A 13,778-nucleotide genomic window follows, 5' to 3' on the forward strand; every position below is an offset into this window, starting at 1 on the left:
GATGTCCTGCATGCATCTTTTCAATAAATGATGCACCATAAATAAACCACTGATTTACAGCATGAACAGCTAAAAGAATAATAATGATTAACTATTTGTGTATAAAAATAAATTATTCATCCAATTTAGTAACAGCATTGTTTTTGACTGTTTTAAATACAATGTGACTCGCTCATTAGTTACATTCATGCGAAATATAAATAGCAGAGCAGTTTCAGTATGAAAGGTTTGTTCCAGGACACTGCAGGACAGGATGGTCATGAGGAATCTGATAAACATTGTGATACACTCAGGATTCTAATGCTTCTTGTGTGAGAGACTGGAGAGGTAGGTGTTACACTCTGGACTGTTTTAGTGTGACACACTGCTAACTATCCTTTGGATTTGTGTGTGTGTGTGTGTAAAAAAAGTTTTTTATGATGTAGATATTCATAAACAACAGTTATATACAGTTGATATAAAATATTTACACATCCCTGTTAAAATGCAGGTTTTTGTGAAAAATGCAACCAAGATAAATCGTCATAATTTTTCAAGCTTTATTGTGAAATTTTAAAGTATAAAAATGATCAATGATAATCATCAATGTATGCCACCGGAAAGACAGCATGTCCCTCAGTATGTAATTTATTAAAGTTACATCGAGGTGGAACTAGAGAGCCCTTATGGCATGATGCAGTACTCGTAGTGACTGCTAGAGGTGCTGAAAGCGGTCTTCCACTCATCACCCTTACAGATTCCTATCAGGTTACAAGCACTGCAGTTTTCAGAACATTTTAAAAAATGATTTTAAAGAAGTCAGTAAAGGAGTAAAGTGTTAAATTGTGACAATTTGGAATTCATTAAGCAGGCTGAAAGTTCTGCTGGAGGAGTCAGTAGGCAAAAAAGAACAGAAAATTAAGACCCATTCTGTATTTCATGAAATGAATCCTAATAAGTGTACCAGTTATATGGTTATACTGAAGGGAGATTAGTTACCAGAGGAGTGTTCATAACCTGTTTGTGTTTGTGCTCCTCCTCCCTCTCTCTTTCTCTCTCTCTCTCTCTCTCTCTCTCTCTCTCTCACACACACACACACACACACACACACACACACAAAACCAGGAAGTTTGATCGAAAACAAAATCAGAAAACTGATCTCTCTTTCTCCGTGTGTGACTTAAAAAAAATGGCTGAGGCCAGTATTTCAGTAGATCAGGATCAGTTCATCTGTCCAGTGTGTCTGGATCTCCTGAAGGATCCGGTGACTATCCCCTGTGGTCACAGTTTCTGTAAGGTGTGTATTAATGGCTGCTGGGATCAGGAGGATCAGAAGGGCGTCTACAGCTGTCCTCAGTGCAGAGACACTTTCACTCCAAGGCCTGTTCTACGCAGAAACAACATGCTGGCTGAAGTGGTGGAGAAACTGAAGAAGACTGAAGTCCAAGCTGCTTCTCCTGCTCACTGTTACACTGGACCTGGAGATGTGGAGTGTGATTTCTGCACCGGGAGAAAACTCAAAGCCGTCAAGTCCTGTCTGATCTGTGTGGCTTCGCTTTGTGAAACTCATCTGAAACCTCACTATGAAGTTCCTGCTTTGAAAAAACACACATTAACTGAAGCCTCTAGAAATCTACAAGAGAAGATCTGCTCTGAACATGATGAAGTGTTGAAGATCTACTGTCGTACTGACCAAAGGTGTATTTGCTCTTTGTGTATGTTGGATGAACATAAAGGCCATGACGCTGTATTAGTTGCAGCAGGAAGAGCTGAGAAACAGGTGAGAACTCATCCCAATGATATTTCTCATTTAGATTTAGCAGCTTTGGTCAGTTACAAGATTGAACTTGTGATTGAAGAGTTAAGTAAAGTAAATGTATTAAGTAAACGTATCTTTAATCATAATCAGATTGCCAACAGCCATTTTACAACAGTGAAACTACGTGAAATGAAACACAACTAGTCCAAACAAGACAGGAAACAGGAGGGAACTTTAACTCTTTACCTGTCTGATATAAAAAGTCTACAGACCCCTGTTAAAATGGTAGGTTTCTGTGATGTTAAAAAAATTAAATTAAGACAAATCCTGACAGAAACTTTTCCACATATATTGTGAAATTGCCAGCTGTGTTGTTATTCTTTTGACTACTCCCTGTTTTTGGGGTCACCACAGTGGATCACTTGGTCCACATGTTTGGATTTGGTACAGGTTTTATGCCGCAACCCTCCCATTTAATACAGGCTTAGGACTGGCACAGAGAGTTAGCTCTTCAGTGGCTGTGTTAGTACCCTGCCCAGGAATCGAACCCGGGCCGTGGCAATAGGAGCTAGGGATCCTGCCGCTGGACCACCAGGAGGCAAATTGCAAGCTATATATTAAAGTAAATAACAATAAGAATAATTTTAGGGTGAAAAGGATAATAAGAAAAATGTACAATAAACTGGTGCATAAGTGTGCACACCAGTGGTAATGGTTATTAGCAAGCTAGGGGTAAAAATTATTTCAGGGGTGCAAACAAACTTAAAATCAAACTGTTAGTAATGCAGGACTATAAATAGCCATTTATCAGGTGATTATGTATCATTACTGCTAAGATAAAATATTGAAAATGTTACTGTCAAAGTCAACTGTTAAAGCATGCAATAAATCTACTATGAATCAGCCCCACACACACACACACATATAAAAACGAAATACAGTCTTAATATTTTTATTTCAAATAAATAATATGGATAACAGTGGAATAGAACAACTAAATGAATTTATTTAATAAATTATTAAAAAAATATAATTATTGTTAATGTGTTAAAGTGGCAAACTTCAAGGGGGCGGTGCCCCAAGTGCCCCCTATTGTGCACACCCCTAAACTTGGCACATCTTGACTAATCAATATTTTGCAGTTCTTCCCTCCAAAAGCATGTTATCTCTGGACCTTTCCAAAACTTTGATCTTGTTTTGCTGAAGACATTCCTGGGTCATTGTCATGCTGGAAGGTGAAATTCCTCTTCATCTTAAGTGTTTTAGCAGAAGCCTTAAGGTTTTGTACCACAACTGACTGGTATCTGGAGCTATTCATTATTCCCTCCATCCTGATTAAAGCCCCAGTTCCAAATGAAGAAAAGCAGCCTGAAAGCATGATGCTGCCACCTCCATGCTTCACTGTGGGGATGGTGTTCTTTTAATGATCTGCTGTGGTTTTATGGCCAAAACCTTCAACTTTGGTTTCATCAGACCACAAAATATTATTCCACATGGTTTTGGGAGATTGAATGGATATTTTATTTTGGCAAACTTTAGCCAGACTTGTCAGCCTCCATGTCCAGATTTCTCCTGGTCTGAAAAACAAAAAGAGTAATTTTAGGGGGGAAATGATTAAAATAAAATAAAAAGTTACAATAAACTGGTTGCTGTTGTTGTCTTTACAGTCTTCCATGGTATATTCAATGTCCTTCATGTTTTTTGTAACTAATTGATATTTTTCTACAATGAGATCCCGTACTGCTTTGTAAGCTTTTTGTGGCTTTTCCAGTCAGATGTTACCAAAAAGATCTCAGAAAAATCCTACAGGAACAGCTGTACATTATTTGTGTTTAATCAGTGACTTTAATTAATAGAATGTTTATACTAATTAGTATTTAACATGAGTTTGAATGGGATTGGTTGATTCTGAACACTGACACATTCCTAATTATAAAATGGAGTCCACAGTTATGCAACCATTTTTTTTCTCCTAAAATAAATCTAATTCCATTTTAATATATTAATTGTAATTTCTCATAAAATGTAAAAAAGACTCTGACAGGATATATCTTAGTTTGATTTTTTTACACAAGAAAAACCGGCCATTTTAACAGGGGTGTAGACTTTTTATATCCACTGTATAACCTTATGGATATAACTGATGTGTCCTCAGAGTGAGTTAAAGGAGGAGCAGATGAAATTCCAGCAGAGAATCCAGGAGAAGCAGAAGAAGGTGCAGGAGCTGAAACAGACTGTGAACACTATAAAGGTGAGCAGTGAGCAGAGACAGAGCTGCTCCTAGAAACACACACAACATGGACAACCAGTCATTTAGAGTCCCAGTAAGAGAGGGAATGATAGATGAGATTTAAATCTTCTGTGTGTGTGTGCGTGTCTGTGTGTGTGTGTGTGCGTGTCTGTGTGTGTGTGTGTGTGTGTCTGTGTCTGTGTGTGTGTGTGTGTGTGTATGTGTCTGTGTGTGTGTGTGTGTGTGTGTGTGTGTGTCCTAACAGCTCAGTGCACAGACAGCAGTAGATGACAGTGAGAGGATCTTTACTGAGATGATCAGCTCCATGGAGAAAAAGCGCTCGGAGGTGATGGAGCTGATCAGAGCTCAGGAGAAGGCTGAACTGAGTCCAGCTGAACGACTCCTGGAGCAACTGGAGCAGGAGATTGCTGATCTTCAGAGGAGAGTCACTGAGCTGGACCAGCTTTCACACACACATGATCACATCCATTTCCTCCAGGTAACACTCACTGTCTGATCTACAGAGCCAGCTGTTCCTCACACACTCTCTAAAACACCTCTCATTAAAGCAGCAATAAATGTCCCTGTCTGACATCACAAGTGTGTCTTTCATTTCATTTCTTCTCTGTAGGCTTTAGCTTCTGGATGTCGATCTCCTCCATTTAAAAGTCCAAATTTTGACACATCCAGCATCACTGTCCCTCAACATCTGTCATTTGATGGAGTGAGGAATTCTCTCTCAGATCTGAAGAAGAGACTGGAGGAATTCTGTGAGGAGGAATTCAACAAAATCCCTCCACATGGTAAGAGGAGCTGCTCCTGCTGGAGAAACACAATGATGGACGTCTTTACTCGCTCTGTGAAGTGTTATTTCTTAGCCATGCTCCTGCTTACTTTTCTGCAGCCAGTTTGCTCACCTGACACTTTGAAGTAAAATACTGATTTCAAATGAATAAACTGACTGTATCACTTTCAACTGTTTCCATCTTTTACACAACCTGATGATGCTTTTTGTCTTCATTTCCATTTTTCTCTCCACAGCTGCAGCAGTTCAGATCATTTCACCACCAGAGCCACAGAGCAGAGAAGAGTTTCTGAAATGTACGTCTAACACACACACACACACACACAGACACACACACACACAGACACACACACAAACACCCACAAACCAGTAGAAGTCTAAATCACACACACACACACACACAAAGCAGAATTGTAAATTACACACACACACACACACTCTTCACATGAATATAGAGTATTCTGTGAATTAAACCCAACATGTTCACATTGTTCAGTTTGTTTTTCTCTTTTATTTTAGATTTCTGTTATCTGACTCTGGATCCCAACACGACACATCCTAACCTCATTCTGTCTGAGAAGAACAGAGTGCTGAGATACAGTGAGAGAAAGCAGCAGTACTCTGATCATCCAGAGAGATTTGACTCCTGGCCTCAGGTGTTGTGTAAGGAGAGTGTGTGTGGACGCTGTTACTGGGAGGTGGAGTGGAGCGGTGGAGTGTTCATATCAGTCTCATATAAAGACATCAGCAGGAAAGGACCAGGCTTTGATTGTGGGTTTGGACGCAATGATCAGTCCTGGAGTCTGGAGTGTTCTTCTTCTTTTCTCTCTTTCTATCACAACAACATTAAGACTGATCTCGGAGTTCCATCATCCTCCAGAATAGGAGTTTATGTGGATCACAGTGCAGGAACTCTGTCCTTCTACAGCGTCTCTGACACCATGAAGCTCCTCCACAGAGTCCACACCACATTCACTCAGCCTCTATATGCTGGGTTCGGGTTTTGGCTTGGTTTACGATCAGAAGTGAGGTTGTGTGATCCAGAATAAGATGTATCTGGTGTTTTATGGTCAGTAACAAGTAGAAATTGTATCACAAATGATCTTATAGAAAAGTGTTTCATTTCAACAAGATTCCACATTATAGAGAGATCGTTCCTGAGCACCAAAGCACTAAAATGTAAATCTAAAACACACACACAGAATATTCATTCTTTGTAATGTGGTAATCATTTTATTATCCACAGACACTTACAGAAGTGAGGTTTATAGGTTTTTAACAATTAAGAACCTTATTTTAATGAAACATTTATAAAATTTACAATAGCCTGGTTGTGTAAGTATGTACAGCTTTATAATTGGGGGTGTGTCTGTGTTCAGAATAAACCAATCACATGTGGGGTGAGCTGTAAATTTATAGAGTTCAGGAGTAGGTGGGAGAGGGGGGAGATAATGGGCAGAGTTCAGCATCCCGACATCCTGATGGATGAAGCTGTTGGAAAGTCTTGTAGAACGAGCCTGGAGGCTCCAGTACTTTCTCCCTAAAGGCAGGAGGATGAAGTGGAGGTTTGATAAGTGTGAACCATCTGTAGCGATGCTGATTGCTCTGCTAGTGAGGCAGGCATGGAAAATGTCCACAAGGGATGTCAGAGAGACGCCGATGATCTTGCTGGCTGCATTCACTGTGTTGCAGAGTCTTTCGACAGGAGGCAGTGCAGCCACCATACCACACAGTGATGCAGCTGTTGAGAATGCTCTCAATGGTGCCCTGGTAGAAGGAGCACATGACAGGAGGTGGGACTCGAGCTTTCCTCAGTTTGGAAAGGAAGTAGCAGAAAAGGAAGTAGAGGCATGACTGAGCTTTCTTGGCCAGTGATGTGTTTTTTGTCTTACAGGAGAGGTCCTCAGAGATATGCACCCCTAGGAACTTGGTGCTGTTTTCCCTCTCCACTGCCACACCATTGTGAAGGTCCTCTTCTGAAGTTGATGACAATTTCTTTGGTCTTTCCCACGTTGAGGAAGAGATTGTTGTCGTTACACCACTGGACCAGTCGGCTCACCTCGCTCCTGTAGTTGGCCTCGTTGTTGTTGGTGATGAGGCCCACTACAGCCGTGTCATCTGCAAACTTGACGATGTGGTTGGTACTGTAACTGGGTACACAATCATGGGTCAACAGGGTAAACAGCAGTGGGCTGAGCATGCACCCTTATGGTAACCCTGTGCCAACCCTTACATTTTGTGGTGTCTCTGATAAGAAGACCAGCACCCAGTTACAGAAAGGGGAGTTGAGTCTCAGGTGTCTTAGTTTGTTTATTTGCTGCTGGGGGATGATCATGTTAATGTCTGAGCTAAAATCCAACAAAACCATTCGCACATACGAGTCTTTGGAGTCCAGGTGTGTAAGGGCTGGATGGAGAGTGGCTGAGATGGCATCTTCTGTGGACCTGTTGGTTTTATATGCAAACTGGAATGGGCTGTGTGAGGGAGGAAGAATGGATTTTATGTGCTGCATGACCAGTCACTCAAAGTATATGTATATATGTCTACATATATATGTTACAATCATATATGTTATTAGTTACCCGGTTTCTCTACAGTTTCTCAAAGTTGTACATCAATTCATTTCACATTTTTATTGCACATCTTTTTGTACTCATGGTTTTTGCACTTGTCTTTGCTCCGTTTGCACCTAGTTGCACACTTTGCCCTTCATGTGGCTAGGACAAACTTCTGTCTTAGCTCTATGTTGTTGTTTTTTTGTGTTTAAACTTTATATTGTATGTTTATGTAGCACCAGGGTCCTGGAGAAACATTTCACTATGTACTGCGTCAACTATATGTGGTTGAAATGACAATAAAGTCTTCTTGAATCTTGAATATTGTTTGTGTATGCTATGTCCAGTGTATTAAAGGGAAGTCTCATCTTTTCTGTTTCCTGTGGAATGTGTGAAGGAAACATGGTACTGAGGAGAAACACTTCTGTCTGTTTGTCTGTCTCAGGGTTTCAAGGTGCTTTATGCCTTCGAGCAATTCGAGCTTGGACATTCTGCTCAGTCACTGCAGTACAGCAAGACCATAAATGCAGAAGTCTTCTGATGTCCTTTACATGCTGATTCCAACTTGATAAGCATGCTCAGGACGGTAAATAAAACCAGGCTTATTTGTGAAATTTGTGCAGCTTTTAGGAGTAAAGTCTTCATCAGCAATTTCCTTTCCCTGTGTGTGCTGCAGCTTACCGATACCCTGTGCATGGAGATGACATGATGAACTGGAGTGGCTGAAAAAACTTCGGCAGCTGGGTGAGTCTCGGGATTTTGCTCTGCTCAAGTTCCACCTTTCACAACACAGTAGGTTACAGTCCACACAGACTCCCCATTGGTGGTTAACATTGGTGGTCACTGTTGGTGGACTATAACATAAGCTCAGCTTTCAGCACATCCTCTTCACACACAGGCGTGCTGTGATGTCATTGCTCTCAAACACACGCCTCATTCACAGAAGACACCATGAGGCCTTTTTCACGTATTTCTACTGAACTGAACTACTGTGTGTGTGTGTGTGTGTGTGTGTAACAGGTGAATTTGATTCATGTTACACGACGAAAGAGCTGCTAAGGGAAGGTGGATATGGCGCCTTCTATGCTGGAGTCCATTAAGAAAATGGAAAACAGGTAGATTGTGTGTGTGTGTGTGTGTAACAGGTGAATTTGATTCATGTTACACTATGAAAGAGCTGCTAGGGGAAGATGGATATGGCGCCTTCTATGCTGGAGTCCATAAAGAAAATGGAAAACTGGTAGATTGTGTGTGTTTGTGTGTGTGTGTGTGTAGCTACCCTCTGGAGGTGGTTTTATTGGTAATAATGTCCAAGCCTTGGTTTAAAACGTCCAAGCTCTTCATCCTGGTGATGGGGCGACCTGACCCCAGCAAGGACCATTATAATTTCTGTAAACTGTCCTACGATCAACTATCTGAAGACATGTTTCAGACCATCATGGAGCAGGTGGTTCAGGCTGCTCATCACTGCTGCGATCATGGAGTTCCTTACGGTGACATCAAGCCTGAGAACATTCTCATCAATCAGCAGACTCTGTTGATGGTTATTGGGGGTGCTGTGGATGTCCACTTCTGAAGTCAATGACAATTTCTTTGGTCTTCCTAATGGTTAGTAAGAAATTGTTGTTGTTACACCACTGGACCAGTCAGTTTACCTCACTCCTGTAGTTGTTGGTGGTGATTAGGCCCAACACAGTCATGTCATCTGCAAATGTGAAGGTGAGGCTGATACTGTAACTGGGAACACAAACATGGGTCAACAGGGTGAAGAGCAGCAGGCTGAGTATGCACCATTGTGGTGACCCTTTGCTTAGTGTGACAGTCTTAGACGTTTTTTCGCTCAACCATACATTTTGTGGTCTCTCTGATAAGAAGTCCACCATCATGGAGCAGGTGGTTCAGGCTGCTCATCACTGAGGTGATCATGGAGTACTTAACTGTGACATCAAACCTGAGAACATTCTCATCAATCAGCAGACTCTGGTGGTGAAGCTGATCGACTTTGGCTAAGGCAACCTTTTTACAGACAAGGTCAACACCCAACACAGAGGTCAGTTCACGGCAGATACAGAGACCTTCCGGTTCAGGATCTGCTGGAGAACAGTTTTCTGTGATGCGTTCTGCTATTTCTTGTTTTTCTCATTTAGGCTCTCCGTGTTACAATCCTCCTGAGTGGATTCTCTACCAGGAGTATTTTGGAGTTTGTGCTACAGTCTGGAGTCTGGGGGTACTCCTGTATGACCTGGTCTGTGGGCGCCTGCCCTTTAATACTAGAGAGAAGATTGTCCAGGGGACGCTGAAATTCCCTGGTCATCTATCTGATGGTGACATGAGCATGCTTGTTTCCTGGATTTCCTCTTGTTGATGACCTCTGGAAATCTGTCTCATAGCTCTGCTCACACAGATTGCTGCATGCTGATCACATGGTGCCTGGAACACCACCCTGAAAAGCGACCAACATTCCAGGAGATCCTGAACAACAAGTGGTTTACAGGGGAGCTTCAGGACATGGAACAGGTGAGAGGTGGAATACAACAGAACCAATGACACAGATCTGGAAGTGTGTAAATAGTCTAGAGCTCAGCACATGTACTGAATCACTACTGACTTCTGGAAAGCAGATGAGTTTACTGATAGAATGATATAAAATACATAAAGAACAAATAGTTTTGATAAAATAGTTTGGTATAATTACAGGTGAAAAATAAAAGAAAAATAGTTTCTCCTTTTAACAAAAACACCATAAGGGCAAGAACCCTTCTGTAAACCTGCTAATAAAATCATTACATGGATATTTTCTGTGCATTATTTTAAAATGACTTTATTGGGAATGGCATATTTATTCATATCTGACCATGGATTCTAAAAAAAAATAAGTGAAAGATAATCGTGTCTCTACATCATCATCTCCTTGGGAAGAACACTTTTTTCTTTGGTTATATTTCTCTAATATAAAAGTTATTGAATCTTTTTATCCCTGATAGAAATACCCCTAACAGGAAAACCTGGAAGAGGAGCAGTTACAGGCTAATTAATCTTTTCATTTTTAATAAGGTAAAGTACTTTTTTGGAAAGTTTTACATATTCACTTGAAGATACATTTAGTCCAGAATAATTAACAAATCATGCCCCTCCCTGAACCCCCACCTTATCGGGGTGGGGGGTTTGAGTACCCAAATGAGCCTAGGAGCCATGTTGTTGGGGGCCAAGTGCTCCTGGTAGGGTCTCCCAAAGCAAACGGGTCCTAGGCGGGTGCTATGTGATTTGGGTAGCAGTCATGAGCGGGGGCCCCAATACCCCAAACCCTGGTTGAAGTATCTCGCTCTTGGGACATGGAATGTCACCTCACTGGGGGGGAAGGAGCCTGAGCTGGTGGGGGAGGCTGAACGGTACCGGCTAGAGATAATCGGGCTTGCCTCCACGCACAGCCTTGGAACCCAACTCCTTGAGAGAGGTTGGACCCTCTAATACTCTGGAGTGCCTCATGGTGAGAGGTGGCAGGCTGGGGTGGGCTTGCTTATAGCCCCCCAGCATAGTCGCCATGTGTTGGAGTTTTCCCCAGGTAAACGAGAGGGTGGTTTCCCGGTGCCTTCAGGTTGGGGATAGGTGTTTCACTGATGTTTCGGCATATGGGCCAAACAGCAGTGTGGAGTACCAAACCTTCTTGGAGACCCTGTGAGGGGTGCTGGAAGGTGCCCCAACTGGGGACTCCATAGTTGTACAGGGGGACTTCAATGTCCATGTGGGCAACAATAGTGTTACCTGGGGGTGCATCATTGGGAGGAACCCCCCCGATCTGAACTTGAGTGGTGTTCTGTTATTGGACTTCTGTGCTAGCCACAGTTTGTCCATAACACACACCATGTTCAAGCATAAGGGTGCCCATCAGTACACGTGGTACCAGGACACCCTAGGCCGGAGGTCAATGACCTTGTGGTCCATGTGGTCATGTCATCTGACCTTCGGCCATATGTCTTGGACACTGAGGTGAAGAGAGGGGCTGAACTGTCAACTGATCACCACCTGGTGGTGAGTTGGATCCGCTTGCGGAGAAGGATGCTGAACAGACTTGGCAGACCCAAACATATTGTGGGGGTCTGTTGGGAATGTCTTTTGGAACCCTCTGTTAGGGAGGTCTTCAACTCCCAACTCCGGAAGAGTTTCAACAAGATTCCGTGGGAGGTTGGGAACATTGAGTCTTTGTGGACCATGTCCTCCTCCTCTATTGTTGATGCAGCTATCCAGAGCTGTGGCTGTAAGGTCTCTGGTGCCTGTCGTGGCGGCAATCCCCGAACCCAGTGGTGGACACTGGAAGTAAGGGATGCAGTCAAACTGAAGAAAGAGTCCTAGCAAGCCAGCTGATGTGTACCGGCAGGCCAAGCAAGCTGCAGCCCGGGTGGTTGGGGAAGCAAAAACACGGTGCTGGGAGGAGTTCAGTGAGGCCAGTCGGTCACGGGGAAATTCTGGCAGACCGTCTGGCACCTCAGAAGGAGTAAGCAGCTCTCTGCCAACACTCTTTACAGCGGAGGTGGTGAGTTGCTCACCTTGACTGGGGATATTGTCGGACAATGGAAGGAATACTTCGAGGATCTCCTCAATCCCACTGACACGACTTCCGTAGAGGAAGCAAAGGCTGAGGACTCAGAGGTTCATGAGGAACAGTGCAGTTTTTGTCCTAGTCATGGAACACTGGACCAGCTCTTTACCCTCCACAGAGTGCTTGAGGGTTCATGGGAGTTTGCCCAACCAGTCCACATGTGTTTTGTGGACTTGGAGAAGGCATTCGACCATGTCCCTCGTGGCATTCTGTGGGAGGTGCTCTGGGAGTATGGGGTCCGTGGCCCTCTGTTGGGGGCTGTTTGGTCTCTGTATGACCGGAGCAGGAGCTTGGTTCACACTGCTGGCTGTAAGTCAGACCTGTTCCCAGTGCACGTTGGACTCCAGCAGGGCTGTCCATGGTTCTCGACCAGAAAAAGTTATTTTGTCCCCTTCAGGTTGGAGGGCTGATCCTCCCTCAAGTGGAGGAGTTTAAGTATCTTGGGGTTTTGTTTACGAGTGAGGGAAAGATGGAGCGTGAGATTGACAGAATAAGGTCTATGTACCGGTCTGTTGTGGTAAAGAAGGAGCTGAAACGAAAGGTGAAGCTCTCGATTTACCAAGATTCAAGAAGCTTTATTGACATTTCAACCACATATAGCTGACACAGTACATAGTGAAATGAAACAACATTTCTCCAGGATCTGTTGCTACATAAACATACAACATAAAGTTCAAACACAAAAAAACACCACCACAGAGCTAGGACAGAGGTTTGTCCAAGCCACATAAAGTGCACAGTGTGAAGCTAGATGCAAACAGAGCAAAGACAAGACAGTGCAAAAAAAATAAGTATAAAAAAGACAACACAAAAACACAGGACACTTAGCACTGGAAAAAGAAAATATGTAAAAAATATCTATGTGCAATGAAATGTAATGAAATGAAATAAAATGAGATGAGATGTACAACTTTGAGATCTGACAACATGCATTGTGCAAAAATACAATAGAAGTGGTTGAGGTAGTGCAAAATAGAAATAAACATAAATATAAATATAGCAGCAGATGTAATGAACACAGTGGGTTGAGGTAGTGCAATAAGTATTTGAACAATATAAGTTATGTGTGTGTGTCCACACAGGTGAGAGAGTGTGTGTGTGAGAGACAGAGAGTTTTGTACAGTTCAGTCCTGAGTGTGTGTGTGTGTGTGTGTGTGAGAGAGAGAGAGAGTTTTGTACAGTTCAGTCCTGGGTGTTGAGGAGCCTGATGGCTTGAGGAAAGAAACTGTTACACAGTCTGGTTGTGAGGCCCGAATGCTCCGGTACCTCTTTCCAGATAGCAGAAGGGTGAAGAGTGTGTGTGAGGGGTGTGTGGGGTGTGTAAGAGTGTGTGTGAGGGGTGTGTGGGGTCATCCACAATGCTGTTAGCTTTGCAGATGCAGCGTGCAGTGTAAATGTCCATAACAGAAGGGAGAGAGACTCTGACCAGTCAATCTATGTTCCTACTCTCACTTATGGTCATGAGCTTTGGGTCATGACCGAAAGGACAACATCCCATATACAGGCAGCTGAAATGAGTTTCCTTCATAAGGGGGCGGGGCGTTCCCATAGAGATAGATTGAGGAGCTCTGTCACCCGGGAGGAGTTTAGAGTAGAGCCACTGCTCCTCCAAATCAAAAGGGGCCAGTTGAGGTGGCTCGGGCATCTGTTTCGGATGCCTACTGGATGTCTCCCAGGGGAGGTGTTCCAGACATGCCCCACCAGGAAGAGACCCTGGGGTAGACCCAGGACATGCTGGAGGGACTATGTCTCTTGGCTGACCTTGGAATGCCTTGAAATTCCCCCAGAAGTGTTGAAGGAAGTGTCTAGGGAGAGGGAAGTCTGGGCATCCCTACGTAGACTGCTGCCCCCGC

At 43.2% G+C, this 13,778-nt stretch overlaps 1 protein-coding gene across 1 annotated transcript; it reads left to right on the plus strand.

The window, feature by feature from the left end:
- Positions 1-1,108: 1,108 nt before the first annotated feature.
- LOC131354203 (tripartite motif-containing protein 16-like) lies at positions 1,109-7,616 on the plus strand. The gene is made up of 6 exons (XM_058391571.1): positions 1,109-1,759; positions 3,894-3,989; positions 4,234-4,479; positions 4,600-4,771; positions 5,010-5,069; positions 5,293-7,616. Exons 1-6 carry the CDS (start codon positions 1,169-1,171, stop codon positions 5,820-5,822), a joined length of 1,695 nt encoding a protein of 564 aa, XP_058247554.1. The 5' UTR covers positions 1,109-1,168; the 3' UTR covers positions 5,823-7,616.
- The last annotated feature ends 6,162 nt before the right edge of the window (positions 7,617-13,778 follow it).

Source organism: Hemibagrus wyckioides, linkage group LG06 (genome assembly GCF_019097595.1).
Source record: "Hemibagrus wyckioides isolate EC202008001 linkage group LG06, SWU_Hwy_1.0, whole genome shotgun sequence".
Lineage (NCBI taxonomy): Eukaryota > Metazoa > Chordata > Actinopteri > Siluriformes > Bagridae > Hemibagrus > Hemibagrus wyckioides.